Source organism: Eutrigla gurnardus (assembly GCF_963514095.1).
Source record: "Eutrigla gurnardus genome assembly, chromosome: 19".
NCBI classification, from domain to species: domain Eukaryota; kingdom Metazoa; phylum Chordata; class Actinopteri; order Perciformes; family Triglidae; genus Eutrigla; species Eutrigla gurnardus.
The window spans coordinates 12,320,253-12,337,317 of NC_139930.1; the positions used below are offsets into that span (position 1 = coordinate 12,320,253).

A 17,065-nucleotide genomic window follows, 5' to 3' on the forward strand; every position below is an offset into this window, starting at 1 on the left:
AAACCATTAAGACACTTAATGTTCGTATTTTCCATTTGATGGAACTTCAAGTGTGGCGATGGAACGGCAGGAGAGCAGTGAACAGCAGCAATAATTCCTGGAACAAATGGATCTGTGTTTGCCGGTCTGTAATTCTTTCTAATGTGAAAACATGCCGTTTCATGGACGTTGCTTTTTAACTGATAAAATGAATCACTTATTTCAGTGAAGTCAAGGTTCTTTTTAAGCTTTGCTCTCTGTTGCAACTGCGCTTGCTGTGTGTCTTCGGAATCACATTATCAAGGAGGTCTCCTAAGGTGAACAACATCACCAACAAGGGATTACATCAAATGAAAATGAGAAAAGGCTGACTGAGCCGAGGGGTTTAATGAAACAGACCTTAAAATGCAAAGGTGTTAGCTCGGAAAAATAACAAACTGCAGTTTATTAGCAAAGTTTGGACAAACCCAGATGGAAGAAATTCCGCAGAGGCCAATGAGGATTTCTAAATGCGCCAGGATCACTAAAATTGAGGGTTTCTCTGAAATCAATGAAGACAGCTGATGGGGAGCACTGATCTGTAGATGATGGCAGATTTTTGGATTATTGCTCAGTCTCTGTGCAAGTGGTCTGATGGCAAATAGGTGTCCTGGATTGTTTTATCGAAATTGAGAAAGCAAGGACTTCTATCATGATCTTGTATTGTCAAATGGAGCCAAGGATTTCTATCATTTCAGACCACAGCTGATAGACTCATAAAATGCCGTAATGCCTGCAACATCATAAATGAGGGATTCAAGACATAATGGTGACTACATCTTAAAAAAATAAAACATCCTCCTTTAGTTTAGTTTCTGTGCTTGGACCCAACAACAATGCATTAAGGAGGTGCTGTAAGAAGATTCGTGGGCAGACAGGGATGGGTGGTGAAAAGGGGCTTTTAGTGTGCAGAACAAAGCTGGTTCAGTATGGAGCTGGTGGTGCTGAACACGGTGTTAATGCGCCTTCCCATCCCTCGCCCTTTATCATGCCGCACATGGGTGACATAGGACTGAACTATTGCGGGCTGCTCCAGCTGCATCTGCTTGTGAGCCCACAGGGAAGGATGTGTGTGTGTGTGTGTGTGTGTGTGAAATCTCTCTGCGCACCAAGTCTGCCAGAAAATATGGGTAGAGCACATGATTGCAGGGCTCTGCACTCACCTAAGCTCGGCATCACACAGTTGATTCAGCACCTTGCTAATAGCGCACACATTAACTGCAGCACAGATCAGAGGAGGAGCACGGCAATGAGAGAGAGAGCCCGGCGTTTATTGCTTCTCAGTGTGTGTGTGTGTGTGTGTGTGTGTGTGTGGGGACATCAGTGTTGAGCAAATGTGTGCATGGTGCGTCTAGTGTGTGTTTGAGAGAGAAAAAGAGCCAGAAAGAGGGAGAGAGGGAGGGAGGGACAGAGTAGAGAGAGAGAGAGAGAGAGAGGGGATGAGAGCGGACGTGTGTTAGTGAGAGCTGGGAGGAAGGATGGCTGCTCATGTTTGAACTGCCTCAAATGCTCAAAGGGAGAGTCAAGGCAACAATTCAGCAGAGAAACAGACGTCTTACTGGGGGACGCATCTTGTTCATCATTCGTGGGGAAGCGCAGAAGATTTGGCAATGCCTGCTGAAGTGAAAGAGGTAAGTGTGTGGTGGAATGGCTCTATTTGCTCTGTACCCTCCCTCTTTTTTTTTTTTTGCCTTTTTTTTTCCTCCCTTCCTGCAGATGAACTGTATAGCTCTCCACAGCTTTGCATTCTGCCTCTGTGATATGAATGAAGGAGGCGTGAATCGCTTCCTCGCTCCTCTCACTGCTGTTCGGTGCAGTCTCCTTGTGTGCATGGGGGACATGATGCTAACATCTTCATCAAGTGCGTCTTTGAGTGTGTGTGTGTGCACGCGCGTGGCCGTGCACGTGTGCAAATGCATAGGCAAGCTTATATGGGGATCATGTTGGATTGCATCATGAGGGGAGGTTGTCCCCTCAGGGAGAAAATGCTGCACACACTCCGGTAAGTGTATTGCCATCATGTATCAGAGAGACGTTACATCTGACCATGCAGCATTTAACTATTTGAGGATCAGAGGAATGAAAAGAGAGGCTCCAGATAGAAAGTTTGAGAACGAATGTCCTTCCTCTCCCTTTCCATCGTCTCTAAATAGACCAGCCTGGTTGAATTATGACCAAACAGGATGCATCACATGCTGGACAAAGCTGTCGCTGCGAGGAACAAGTCTTAAAACGAGACAAGTCTTTTTTTAAATACACGGGTCCTCTTGGTGCCATCTTGATTCACAATGTACAGCGACGCTGTGTGGATTTACAGTAAACAACGTGAGCTTCACTGATTCAACAGATAGTGGAGGGCAGATGAGCTGTGACAAAGTTGTGACTAATGTCTCCTGACATCGGTGGGCTGATGTCATGTTTTATTATCAAATGGCAGCATTACTTGTTCAATCGCACAGTTGGATAAAGACAAATTGCCTGCTAAAGTCGATTTATTCCAAGTTTGATCACTAAAAAAAAAGGACTTTGGCCCTACTTATTCAATTGCATTTGAGAGTGCTCATTTTTCAAATCGTCTTTTTTTACCCCCCTTTTCTGAAATGGATTTGTGACAAGTTTGAATCATGGCTTCGGGCCTGTTGTTCCTTTTTGAGCTGGTCACCAAGACGTGAACTCTCTCAGCGTAGATCAGACTCTGCGTCTCCCAAAATAATACCCTGGCTGCAGCTGGCCTCAATACCCAGAGTTGACTGGAACAAGATGCTAATCGTGCCGTCCTATCTCCTGCATCGTTGCACCTAACGTCTACATACCATACTTTGTTTCTTTTTTAAAAGCTGGAGTCAGATTGAGAATCGTCATCTCGACCTATTTGGCTGTGTGAGCACACTTAGTTAGTGATGCTGCAGTGAGTTATTTAAATGAGCGTTGACTCACAGCGGCCTGGCCTTCCCTGGAGCTTGAATCAGACGGGGACAGCACGCAGGGCCCTGTCCAGCCTGTTGTCGTCTTCCAAATCCTAAATCACGCTTTCTCGCAGACAACAGTGGTACCCCCGTCTGTCATTTGGCCCGGCGTTCATTTAATGCTGCTGAACAATATCCAATCAGCCTCCCCCGGAGGTGTTCAAAACCAGGATCATCTCCCTGCTGCCAAGTCCTCCCGTGTGACCCTTTCATCTCCTCGTCCTCTCCGACACGCTTTTTTTCTACGCGGATACGAGGAGCTCTCCTGGTTGCTGAGGTGTTTGAAAAAAGCGAATCGAGCCCTCTACCTTCCACAGTCAGACAGCTGCTCACTGCAGCCTGATTTAATGCAGTGGAGTTGAGTTCTCAGCGCTTGTTCGGTTTAATGCCGCAGCCTCAAAAAAGAAGAGTTTGGGAGATTTAACAGCGTTTTATCCCCCACTGAATCATTCTGGATAGTTTGTCTGTGCTATTTTCTCAAAATGAAAATGGATTTAGAGTGGATAAGCAAGTCCAATAGTAAAATGGCTTGTAAACTGTAGTGGAATTGATTTCTACCCCCCCACTATAAAACCTTTTTAATCATACTCTTATGTTTTGATGGGTTGTTTGCATTGTTGTTTGCACTACATTTTAGATAAATTCAGCTGCTGCAATCAGAACGCCCTCCAGACTGAAAAAGTTTCTATCAGCTATTGTTTAAGATCAATGGAGCAGTGAAGCAAACGTGTTGTAGACACAGAGAGATGAAGGTGAAGTTAGTTAGAAAATCATCCTAAAATGTGTTTACCGTCAAACACTGCCTCCAGTTCTGTCTCAGACCAGGATGCTGAATAATTAATCCACTCCAGTTGATGAAACACATTTTGCAGAGAAGAAAAAAAAAGAAGGAGTATTTAAGTTCTACATGAAATAAACAAGTGGAAATTAGAGAAATGTCCACAAGTTGTTCCAGAGCAGCAGCTGGGTTGTGGATTCAAGCGTCGATGGTGGAAAATCGCAGGTCTCACACCAAATATTAAATGTCCCATCTTTCTGTAAGGTATTTTGTCATTTTATACATGCTTACATAACACAATGGGGAACGTCAACATCTGCTGAGAGGGATTCAAGCTGAAAAGTAAGTCTATGAAAGTGAATAGATCTGCTCTCGGCTGTTTGGACCTTTTTGGCCAACACGGATACAGATAATGGGTACAAATATTGTTTGTATTGTTTCATTTCATGTTTGATGTTCCCATTAGTCGAGGTGACCTATAAACTGTAGCTGAGAAGTGGATGCATACTTGTGAAAAGCACTGCTCCCTCCTGTCTTTTATGCTTATTGCCAAACACTGTCTACTTGTTGTTGCTTCTCCTGTTTTTGTCACACAGCGGTCTGATCTGCCAATGCCTATTTGTGCATAACACGCACACTCAAAATCACAACAAACGTTTCAACAACTCACTTGATGCATTTTAAAGCGGCTAGTGATGCGTTCAAACAGGAATTGAAAATCATAATTAAGAAACCAATCATGCGTGTAGCGAATGATTCTGAAATGAATTACTCCTTGTTATGCCAATAGGATATTTTAAAAACAATTATGACCTAAAGATAGGCCGACTGATAAATGGTGCATCCAGGTCTGCACACAGGATATGACACCGGAGAAAAACCTCCAGGTATTTAATGAAATAAGCGATGAATGGCATCTCTCATCCTTTATTATATCAGTCTCTATTTATTTTCTGCTGTCTACACATGATCCCTGGCTCTGCACCAGCTCCAGTGTTGTTGCCCTATGGACAGACTGCTCAATTACATTACAGCTCACCAAATAGCTTAAACACTGAAAAAATGCCTCCGATTTTCCAGACATATATTAGTGTAATTCAATAATAAGTGTGCACTCTCTCACACACACACACACACACACACACACACACACACACACACACACACACACACACACACACACACACACACACACACACACACACTGTGAATTCAACAGATCGAGTTTCAGATTATACAAATGATATGGTAATGGAGTGGAAATGAGTTGTGCTCTCAACATTGACTTTAATCACAGCGGCTCATCAAATGCAGCGCTCTTATCATGTGAGGACGGCGTTAATGACATGGTGTGCTGTCATGGTGATGTCTAACCTGTAATTATTTCCCCCACTGTGTGTGACGCAAACATTGTGTATGTTCTGCATACAAAAACAACATGCTGATGAGCTCCTGCTTTACCTTGTTTGCGTGCTCCAGGAGCAGAGTTCAGAGGGGCCTCCTGCACTATCTCTGTCTCAGGAGGCTAAAGAGGCAACGCTGGATAACCCATCCGCCAATGACGAGCTGGACACGCCCACCTCCATCGCCTCGGTGATGACCTCGACCAACGAGAGCTCCACGGAGACGGACACCCCGCAGCAGACAGACACTGAGGTGTGTGATTTTATGTCAACTCTTAGTGTTTGAATGGCGCAGACCACAGAATTTAAAAAAAAATCAAAGGCCATAAAAAAAAGTATATTCTCTTAATCTTTTCCACAAAGGTATTTTATTCACTTGCAATTTCAGTTGTAATTGAATCGTCAGCTAATAAGAGTAATTTCTCACTTTTGTGATCCACAAATCCTCCGGGAACTTCTTTAATCCTTTATTAACTGTCATCAAACTGTGTTTTAAGAAATATGAAAAAATATGTGCATTCTAAAGGGAAATGCAATTGCAATAATTCACAAGACAGACACACACACACACACACACACACACACACACACACACACACACACACACACACACACACACACACACACACACACTCACACACACACACACACACACACACACACATTTCCCCTCTGGGTCAACAACGAACCGCAATCATGTTTAATCTCATAGAGTTGGTACATATTTACATATCTTTTGTGCTAAAAATACTTTTGCTCACTCTCTGCTAGGAAAGAGTTAAAACCAAATTCAGTTTTCTAAACCATGTGATTAAATTTACAGCAATTTCCAAACAGTGGCTGGACCTCAAGTTGTTTCACTGGAGTCCAATCTAAACTCATTTTCAACCAGAGGAATTCATTATTGTTTGGCAGGGAAAGAAGAATCCATTACTTTACTGGTGGCAGAAATGATGATGATTGATCATCACTGTGAGAAATGAGCCTGGGTGGGCTGTACAGTTAAAATGGTAATTAAACACATACTTTTGGTAGCAGAAACATGTTTGCTCAATTCCAAGTAAATTAAGACCAAATAGACGGTAAACACACTCATTTGGTGGCATTTAATCGGAGAGACGAGACCTGTGACCTTTCAGCCAAATGGGATTTTAAAGAGTAACAGAAGTTCTGATTCGATTTCTGTGGCGATAACAGTTGTGGTCAATCCTTGTAGGAGTCCAAGGCCTTGGAACAAGAGGGCGAACAGGCCCGGACCCACGAATCCTCAGAGACAAAGCAGGAGGACTTCCAGACACCGGACACACCTGATCTCACATCAACTCCAGAGGCTCAAGATAACACTCCCATTGAGCAACCCATTCCCGAAGCAAACACTCAACCCATTGAGTCTGTCAAAGTGACCAGCAGCACCACCCAACAACCTCAGGTGGTGCAGCAGTCTGAGGAGCCTCAGCCAGTGAACCCAGACAGGCAGAGCAGAGTGTACACCCTCCCTGACAGCTACAGAGGCATCGGAGGTGACTTATGCCCTGGCTATGGAAGCCTGTCCCGCGCAACCCTCCACGGCTACCTCCCCGCCAAGAACTTCCAGCCCGGGGCTCACTACACCTTACCCTTCCTCAGGGACAGCTACGCTCCGGTGGGTCTCAGCCGCCAGGCGGAGGAGGACGGCGTCAGCGAACGGGGAGAAAACCCTCTGGACATGAAGCCTGACCACCCAGCTGCCAGCTACCCAACACTGGGAGGGATCCATCAGTTCAGGCCAATCACCACCATGGAGCTCCTCAGGGAGCCCTCGAGAACCAGGTAACTGTATTGATCCCTCGGGGGAGACAAATGGTAAATGGTCAAATATCTCTACATGTATTCAGCCACTTTGAAAGGGCCTTGGGACAATTAATTGGTAAAATTTGCATGTTGCTTTGTCACTAAAATACACTAAAGAAAAGTCTGTATATTTAAGGTCAATCTTTGATCTCATTAAACATTTCTGGTCAGAAAGCAGGCAGGAGAGGTAAAGGATACTCAGTCTGTGTCACTGAAATATCAATAAAGCCCCCGATAATGAGATCACCTTTAACAAAGGCGACTAGACGGCCACCAGAGAGCCTATTCACCTTTGACATTAATTGCATCAATAAGGGAAAGCAGTAAAGTAACTATTTGATGTAAATTTGTCCCCAAGCTGATTTAATTCTATGGTATCAGTTTACCTATACGGTTTGACTGGATTTCATAATATTAGATAAATATTACACTAAATAACTTCTTAATACACATGACTTAAGTACTAGTAAAGACTCCGGCTGATTCTATCACAGAGGACCCGCTGTGGAAATGATAGATCAAACTTTGTGGCTGCACAGGCACCCAGTGGTTGCCTTTATCTTGGTCCTGTGAGTCCGCCTGGACAATAGAAAGACATATGGACGGCAGGTAAGGAGCAGCTGGTATCAATCAGAAACGGCAGCCTGCTGCAAAGGCGATAAATAAGGAGGTTTCACCTGTTATTGCCTGCCAGAAGCTTTTCCTTATCCCATAGCAAGTGACAGAACTGTTCACAAAAGATACAAGCAACTCACTTACGCAGTTAAACTGCCTGAAGCCCAGTCTATTAGACTAAGAGATGGCATTAAACCGTTTTTTCACCCAACCTGTTGAATATACTGTATCATAAAAGGAACAGATTGACATTTTGGGAAATACTCTCATTCCCTTTGTTTTTAACAGACGATTTCATCTCATATTTGTCTATTAAATATAAGTGAACAATCAGGGGACATTTAGCTTTTCTTAGCTTTAAGACTGGAAGCAGAAGGAAACTATGTGTAACATGTTAATTAGTGAGCTTGAGGTACCTTTTTAACCTTTGGAGCCAGGCTAGCTGCTTCCCCCTGTTTCCAGGCTTTAGGTTACGCTAAGCTAATCAGTCAGCTGGCTGTAGTTTACACATAGATCTTACCTCTCAGCAAGAATGCAAATTAGTTTAGTTCTCAAAAGGTTGATCAACACTCAAATCTAAAAGCCACTCGGGTGTTTTCAGTAAATCTGGCTGATTAGACCTCTTCTCAGGACTGTGTGGGTTTATAGACGCTCATTTATCTTCCCGGGCCTCCTGTTAGCTTTGTTGCCCCCATTACGAGTGGGCAAAGTGCACGTTTATCATTCTTATTGGTTGGAAATTTGTGACCCCATGAATTCAAATCAAAGCTCCCACCTTCCACCTGAGCGGAGGTCTAACCAGCCAGAATAACCAAATACCCTTTGTGGGTGTTCAGAGCCTTTAAAATTCAAGATTGATGGTCGTATTTTTTTTTGTCCTGACCTCAGCATGCATGCGTGTCTTTTCTTCTCAGAGGTGGATATGACGACGCCTTCATGGCCCAGCTGGAGGGGAACCTGAATCCTTTCTTCCAGGCCATGTGCCGAGCACAGACCCTGCAGTTCCCCCACAAACGCAGCAGCATGGTCAGCCTGGACAGCATCCGCAGAGACCCCCGCTGGAGGGACCCCAACCTGCACGAGGTGATCTCGATGCTCAGCCACCCGATGGACCCGGTCAAGTCCAACGCCGCCGCCTATCTGCAGCACCTGTGTTATGAGAACGACCGCATCAAGCAAGAGGTGCGCCAGCTCAACGGGGTGCCGATCCTGGTGGAACTATTGGACCACCCTAAGCCCGAAGTCCACCGCAAGGCCTGTGGCGCTTTGCGCAACATATCCTACGGAAAAGACCACAATAACAAAGTGACCATCAAGAACTGTGACGGCATCCAAGCTTTAGTGAGACTAATGAGGAAGTCCAGCAGCATGGAGGTCAAAGAGTTAGTCACAGGTACGGCCCAAGTCCTCGCTCTACCAGGAGCCAGAACCTGTGATCCTTCTTATCTCTATAGCATTTAAATTCTCTCCTTTGCAGGAACTCTGTGGAACTTGTCCTCACACGAGCCGCTGAAGATGATGGTAATCAACAACGGGCTCCAAACGCTGACCGACGAGATCATCATCCCGCACTCTGGCTGGAGGAGAGACTCGGCCGAACCCTCCAAACTGCTGAGCGCTGAGTGGACCACGGTCTTCAAGAACACCTCTGGGTGTCTGAGGTAACCTCCGCCTACTACAAAGCAGACTTGTGATGGGGCCGAGTTCTCGTGGCTTTGCTAACAAAGTTGTTTCTGCAGGAACGTCAGCTCGGATGGGGCGGAGGCTCGGCAGAGGTTGAGGGAGTGCGAGGGGCTGGTGGACGCCCTCCTTCACGCCCTTCAGTCAGCTGTTGTCAACAAGGACACTGACAATAAGGTCGCTGACTCAAATTTAGAGACTTAATTAAAAAATTATACATTTAGATCATATCAAACTTGGCACCATGGTTCATTCATGCAAATTCACTAAATTATTGGGTAATGGCTGTTAGTTATTTTGATAATTAAATACTGTGGTGTAATAGTTTGTTTTTTCTTGAAGGGCTCACTCAAGTGAGTTATTTTTTGTAATGGCCAATTACCCTCAAATTGGTATCCTTTTCCCCTTGTTTCTCATACTTCACTGATTTAGCATCAAATCTAAATTAATAGCTTGCACACAACTGCATTATATTCAGACAGTTAATGAAAGTCACCAAAGTAACCAGGATATGGATGAGGTTATCCAATCAAAAATCCTCAACACAGAGAGTCGGTCGGTGTAAACGCCTGTGTGACCCCTGCTGCTGTACATGTTTCTGCACAGCATCTCTGAATGGACTCTTCTGTCTTTGTCCTCCATTCAGTCGGTGGAGAACTGCGTGTGCATCCTGCGAAACCTGTCCTATCACGTTCACAAAGAGATACCCGGAGCCGAGCGCTTTCAGGAGCCCCACGCCAACCATCCGATGAGACCAGTGGGCCACCAGAAGAAGAAGAATGAGACCGACTGCTTCGGAGGGAAAAGACCCAAAGGTCGATAGACCATTATGTTTGATGACATCATGCTCTATTTGAGATTCCTGATAGGGGCTTGGATGCGAGCACTGACTCATTTTCACAAGGTTTTAGAGGTTTATTTTATCGTTCGATTCTTTGTTTCTCCTCCTCCCCTCCCCAAACTCAGAGGTTTGTTGCCCCTTTTCATCCCAAGCCTAAATGTTTCATAACCCGGCTCGTTCAGGAGCTGATTATATGTATTCTGCTCTTCTGGAGGAGTGTTGGGTTCCAAAACAAAACGTGTTTATACTATGTGATTTTTGCACCATGCAACTGATGTAACAAGAGGGTTTTTTAAACTGAACCCCCCCTCCCGTTAGTCATGCATAACGCAATGCGAGTCATAATGTGAATTACATCTGATTTACAGTGACTAATAGGCTGCAGCAGTTTGTGCTGCAGGACACCGCTTAATGGAGAAACGATAGGGTTAGAGTTAATTGTGATTTAAAGTTTTATGGCTCTCCCCCAATGCTAACCTTTCAGCTAATTGCGCAAAATTGACAAATGCTTCTCTGAGCCAAATATCAACCTGATACTGTCAGTAGCCCCAGTGACTCACCACATGGAGGAGCTTTGTGTTTTCTGACGCCGTCTAATCTAATCTTTATTCTTCTTTCCCCTTCGAACCCTATTAATCAGAGGAGTGGTTCAATCAAGGTCAGTCTTCTCGTTACAGCTGAATACTTTGACGCTGGTAATATTGTGATTCAATACCACATTGAATTTGCTGACATAATGAAAACCCGTGTTTGTATTTGTGTGCATGTTATGTGTCTGTGATGTACAGGTTGGAAAAATGGATTAATGGACAGAAAGTACGGTACATTGGATTTACCAAAACGTACACAACAAATGAAAGGTATACACTGAGGAGATGTAATATCAACTTCACATAAAACACTGCATTTTTAAATTATACTGATCGTGGTGCGACTCAGTCGCATTTGGAAATAAATAGGCCACACATCGTAGCCAGATTGAATGAGCTTCCATCATATATCATCATCATACAGCATCATAATCAAGCATCAGTTACCTGCTTATGTTATCTGCTTTGTATGCATGACGTTGGCATGGCCTGAAAGAGAATGGATTTGAATGCAAAGCCACACTCCTGCACCTGCACCACTTCAGGAGAGTATCATTACAAAAACAAAAATGACCCTCCAACTCGAAAATCTGGCAACATCTAGACGAGGAACATTTCCTCTGGCAGGCACTTGAAGAAGACATTATATCTTCGTTACTAGAATGCTTTCTGCGTGAGTGCGTGTACATTTATAATGGGGATTTTTACTGAACAGTCCTGTGCTGAATACTGTATATGTGGATCTGGCTGCTGTTTGAACAGATTGAAGCTATGCTTATGCCTCTGACACTCCAGCCGGTGAATGCAAATCTGTTTGACCAGCATGTAATGGTCCCAGGTCAGTTTTATACGACTTGTTTGACATCCAGCAGTCTCCACTGGCTCAGTACAAACAAACAAAAAAACTCTGCAGGAATCAGCGTTTACTACTACAGACCTGATTAACCCAGATTGAGGAAATCGTGGAACAATGGCATGATAACAACACCGTTGTGTAATAAAGTAGCAGCTGATGGTCCTGCAGGTACTTCACAGCTGCTTGACTATCATATCTGACTTCCTCTGCCTTTTCTTTTTTGTAAAGGCTTGGAGCTGCTGTACCAGCCAGAGGTGGTGAGGCTCTACCTCTCTCTCCTTACCTGCAGTCACAACCACAACACCCTGGAGGCAGCCGCGGGGGCCCTGCAGAACCTTGCTGCGGGACACTGGGCTGTGAGTACATGGAGCCCTTCCAGCTCTTACACTCTTTACACGAGGGGCTGTGAGTGTGGCGTTTATTCTTGAAACATAAAAACGATCTCTAAGAAGCTGGAAATGGGAGCATTAAACTTTAAATTGATGGTGGTTATCAAATGACACATTGTTGGCCCTATAGCCAAATGGGATCGTCGTGCTGCTGCTGTCATAGTGTCCTAGTGTCCTTATACCTCTATGGAGCAGGTCCAGGATTTGTCTCTGGATGAAATTATCGCTATCACCCTCTTTGCTCTCATTCTAAGGGGGGAATTAAAATGAACTGTACTATAAATGTCTAACTCAAGCTGAGGATGTATTTAGCTTCTAACTCAGTCTGCACTATACAGGGGTCAAACAAGACAACCTCCTCATATCAGGCCCTCAGGTGAGGGCCTCCATGCCCACAGCTTTTTCCTGGCAGGTGTGGTTGTTGATCATCTTAATCCAACTGGACTCTCTAGATTGATTCTGCCGCCAGCCTGTATGATCAACACTCACTTTTTACCGCCGTACCCCAAGTGGGTCCGTAGGCCTGTCAAATAATGTGCTTTGCCAAGATATACTGAGCCACGAATGTCACTATGATTTAACGCTCGCCGCGCTCAGGAGGAAGGAGTTTCAAAATCATTGGAATCAAGTTGCATCACACACAAGAGCAGTCGAGGGAGCAAAACTTAGTTATTACTTATGGTGTTTTTATAGTGCACTTATATAAGTGGGGTTTTTGTAAAATGTGGAGAATTGAGTGGAAAGTTAAGAGGGCCCTAAAAGTAAAAAAAACCTCAGCCACTCCCGAAACATCACTCAACTATAATTTGTGTTGACTCTTGTAGTGGTCCAGCTACATCCGGGCCACAGTGAGAAAAGAGAAAGGGCTGCCTATTCTAGTGGAGCTGCTGCGCTCCGACGTGGACAAAGTGGTGCGAGCCGTGGCTATTGCTCTTCGCAATCTGGCGATGGACAGGAGGAATAAAGACTTAATAGGTACAGGCTTCTCATCTGCATACAGGCCACTCCCTGCCCTGCATGCTGACTCTGCTACGTTTGTCTCTCCGTCACACAGGGAGCTATGCTTTGAGGGACCTCGTCGGTAATCTGCCGTGTGGGCAGCAGCACCCGGCAAAGAATCTGGACGGCGATACGGTGGTGTCTATTCTGAACACCATCCACGAGATCATCACAGATAGCCCAGAGAACGCCCGGGCACTCATACAGGGTCATGCGGTGCAGAAACTGGTGGCCATCAACAAGTCAAGGTACTTAAAGGCCTTCCAACTCAATCGGAAATAGCATTCCTTTTGGTACTTCAGACACAAGCTTGATGTAATAGCCCATGTCATTATAAGTATCATATCCCAGGGCGATCAGACCAGATTGATTTAAATCTACGGGACAGTATTGTCTCTGAGCCTTTGTTGTTTAATACAATGTCTGATGATTTTGTCATCAGCCAAGCAACACGGGAGACCAAGGCAGCTTCCCATGTGCTCCAGACAATATGGGCCTACAAGGACCTGAGGAATGCTCTGATCAAGGCCGGTTGGACCAAGAGCCACTTCAAGGTATTTGTAACTATTTCCTAGATGTGGTTGTGCAAACCCCTTTCTAGCTGGTGGTAGAGAAATAACAAACAGACATATGTTCAACTGTGAAAGTGGGACAGTGACATTGATCTGAACCTAGAGAATCCTTGTGCACAGTAGGCTGCAGGCACCAGGACACAAGACACCCTTTATGCAAAGGTGTAAAATGGATCAAAACATTTACGATAAAAACATGAAGAAAAAAAAAAGGTGTGATACTGTCCAACACTCAGTCGTTCTAATCAAAACCGGTCCAATACCCTTTTATGAAATTGGATCAACAGGAAAGCATGACATTCTGGTTGCCATCCAGGAACCTAATCCTCTTTTTGTCTTTCGAAGCCAACAACTACCGGAGTGACTAAAAAATCCAAGAGCGGCAAGCAAGGCAGCGATGATATCACTTTGCCTCTCATGGATAAAACCCAAGGTCAGCAAATCATTGCACGCATTCCCTCAGCAAAATGTCGTTAAACCATAATCTAAATGAGAGAAGTGTCCTCCAGCTCAGGGAACAAAAAAAAGAAAATGCTTTTTAAAACACACTGTGGTTCGTGTCATGTCAGGGACAAAGAAATGGGCATTTTGAGTCCGGGACCATATCGTTCTGAAACATAGCCTTAAACCAGCGATGTGCTGCCAAGGTTATCAGTGCAGAGCCTTGGCTTATTAGCCTGAACAGGCTCTCCCAGAGGCAGGGCAGGCTCACGCATCACCAGTCACATTAATTTGAATGTTGTTCCAGAAGGGCATCCGTTTTCCCACGTCAAGAGCGACCTCTAGCTTCCCACCAAAACAGGGATTTTCTATTAACGCTTCTTTATGAATTATGAACATCATAAAAAAACACCCTTTGAAATATGAATCGCGGGGAATGGGTACAAACTCTATTCGTTTAATTTCATTGCATTGCATTTTAAATGTTATTCTTTTTCATAGCTAATGATTCAGAAATAGGGGAAAGCAAATTGCTACACAGTATTGGGTAAAATTGAGCTACATTTATAGACTGAAAAATGAACTATGTGGAGTGTGATAGGTTGTTATTTACATTTATATGCTAGAATCTATAAACTATATAGCAGAAATAGCATAACACCTAATAACTGAGTAAAGTTAGCCATGTAACATTAGCAGAATGAGGAATAAGCAACATAGCATAGCTTCATTAGCTTAGCGTGGCGAATGCTAGCAAGCATGAATTCAAATAAAATATGTTCACAGCCATATGCTGCTTGTTGACCCAACACGTTTATTTAAATTGCACTAAATTACAGGAAAATGTCCAATTAACATTAGCTAGTTACAAGGTTAGCTCATTTAAAAATGATTGAACTCACTTTCCAAAAGTAAGGATACTTAGACTTTAGCGTATTTAGTACAAACGGATTTACATCAGTTATTTTTCTCTATATATATATTCTAAGACTCGTTTTTGCATCACTGTTTCCATATTGCGTTTCCGTATTGTCTAATGCTAAAATGATTATAATTTTCTCTTACAGATGTTTATTCCACTTTGGAGCCAAATGATAGAGTTGGAGATGGAAAAGGGCCAGTTGTGGAAAGAGACACTCTCCAGGTAATTGGCCCATTTGAATGAACTGAATTTCAGATTACGTGTGTACTTCACACCTATCCCTGGTATGGAAGCATAAATTGTGACAATTGTTTTACAGGATTTTGTTTAAAAGGATTACGTCACTTGTCAAGTGTTTTTTCGTGCATTGACGATTTGCATATTTCTTTACCTAGGCGATAAGTGAGAGGAAGCACTTCATCAGAGCTGGCAGGCCTGCAGTGGGCCTCATGGATAACAAACCTCCACCACTGGACTCCTGGGTGTAAACATGACAACACAGCGAGCCAAGCTCAAATCCTGCAGAGACACTTTCCGCGGATGAAACGTGGATTTGTGCCGCGTTCTCATTGTTGTACAGACAAACACGTTAAACAAAAATAAAAAAGATAAATAATCTCCTTTGTTTACAGGAAATAATGTGCCAAACATTTACATGTATTTATTATGGAGCTTATTTGGCGAAAGATTTAATAGATTTTTTGGTCATTTAGGATGGTATACTGTCTGAAACTCATGATGGATTATGTGTGACATCTGAAATAGCCTAAATATGCAAACTGTGGTGAATCATGACTCCAAAGAATATATGACATGTACAATTTGAGTTTTATTGCTAGTATGAGACAAGTCAGAAGACTTCTAGTTTGTCAAGCTTAAGGCCTAAAAGTGACACGTGGATCTCTTGTTGTCCATCCCCGTGGGTTCTGGGCTAAAGACGATTGTGATACAAAAACATTTTAAAGTATTTTTAGCCAGTGTTTGAGATAATTAGGATTAGGGCTATTGTCAGTCTAGCCATCAAAAACATCCAAATGATTTGGAATTCAGTCTATTGACAAATCTGCCATCAGACTAGACCGTGTGATCATCAGCAAAGCCGCTCTGTTCCATTTGTTTCATGGTAGGCAAAATGGGATTGTAAATGTGTAACAAAGGACTGTTAATATTCTAAATGAAGGTATTTATATTGTAATATTTATTGTAATACCCATGTTATTAATTAAAGGTATATTGATGTGCATTAGCTAATACCGGTAAGTGGTCCTCCATTCTATAAAACTCTGCTTTGCAGTGGTCCTTTTTGCATCGCGATGTTGAATGAAGAATTAAAATAAACGATGTGCATAATTTCTCATTTTTTATTTGCATTCTCTTTTTGTACCACAGACTGGATTTTATTCCTTCTTCTATTTCACGAGTGGGAACCTGTTACATTAAACATCACCCACTGGTTTGGAACCCCCCCTAGTGGGATCCACCTCCCGCTTTGAAAACCTCTTTGGTGCATTTTCTGTGTAGAACCAGACAAGCTGTCAAGACGCTCATATGACCTCAGATCCGCAGCAGCCAGCAGGGGTGATTATGAACTTATGAACTCTTATGGTGCACGCTGCCACCGAGAGGGCTGCAAGTTTTGGCATTAGTCATGCTCCCTCCTTCCTCCTGCAGGCTGCAGGGTTCACTTGCATGTGTGGAGGCATTTTAGATGCATGCATGCACTGTGGCTTCATGTATATAAATACACACATATATATTCATGTCAAGCCATATGTCTCATATACACTGATGAAGCGTTATGGTGTAGTGTAATCGCATTGATGTTTGTTTTAAGTCACAATCTATTCAAATGATGCAGTTAAAAAACAATTAGTTCTCATTACGCATTATTTATTTGTTGAAGCAGATGTGCATTGAAATGATAGCCATGATTGCATTTGCTATTAGAAGACAAAACCAGTAATTAATTATATAAGTATATGCATACTTATGCACCTGATGAAAAAGTTAAATTCAACTTATATAATGAGGCACTGGCCTCTTGTGGAAATTTCTACACAGAAATTAACAATAATGTTAATTGATTACACAGGAAATACTACCCACAACATAATTTGTCCCACTTTTTGGTGGACTTCTATAAATTCCTTATCTCTAAATGTAAT

The 17,065-nt window shown here is 43.3% G+C and overlaps 1 protein-coding gene across 2 annotated transcripts; it reads left to right on the top strand.

Moving 5' to 3' along the window:
- Positions 1–1,438: 1,438 nt before the first annotated feature.
- On the top strand, positions 1,439–16,260 carry LOC311030042 (splicing regulator ARVCF-like). 2 transcript variants are annotated; one of them, XM_084035555.1, is made up of 16 exons: positions 1,439–1,649; positions 5,242–5,418; positions 6,382–6,974; positions 8,525–9,003; positions 9,088–9,271; positions 9,350–9,467; positions 9,937–10,105; positions 10,772–10,789; positions 10,920–10,991; positions 11,806–11,933; positions 12,791–12,941; positions 13,021–13,213; positions 13,408–13,519; positions 13,883–13,970; positions 15,046–15,122; positions 15,296–16,260. In XM_084035555.1, exons 1-16 carry the CDS (start codon positions 1,629–1,631, stop codon positions 15,386–15,388), a joined length of 2,673 nt encoding a protein of 890 aa, XP_083891681.1. In that variant the 5' UTR covers positions 1,439–1,628; the 3' UTR covers positions 15,389–16,260. The 2 variants fall into 2 exon arrangements, with proteins under 2 accessions (XP_083891681.1, XP_083891682.1); XM_084035556.1 differs by lacking the exon at positions 10,920–10,991.
- Positions 16,261–17,065: the final 805 nt, after the last annotated feature.

Excerpts from the sequence above, each read along its gene's own strand:
- LOC311030042 (XM_084035555.1), top strand. The coding sequence starts at position 1,629 with ATGCCTGCTGAAGTGAAAGAG. Across the intron at positions 6,975-8,524 it reads AGGGAGCCCTCGAGAACCAG|AGGTGGATATGACGACGCCT; the intron begins GTAACTGTATTG and ends TTTTCTTCTCAG. Across the intron at positions 13,214-13,407 it reads GTGGCCATCAACAAGTCAAG|CCAAGCAACACGGGAGACCA; the intron begins GTACTTAAAGGC and ends TTTTGTCATCAG.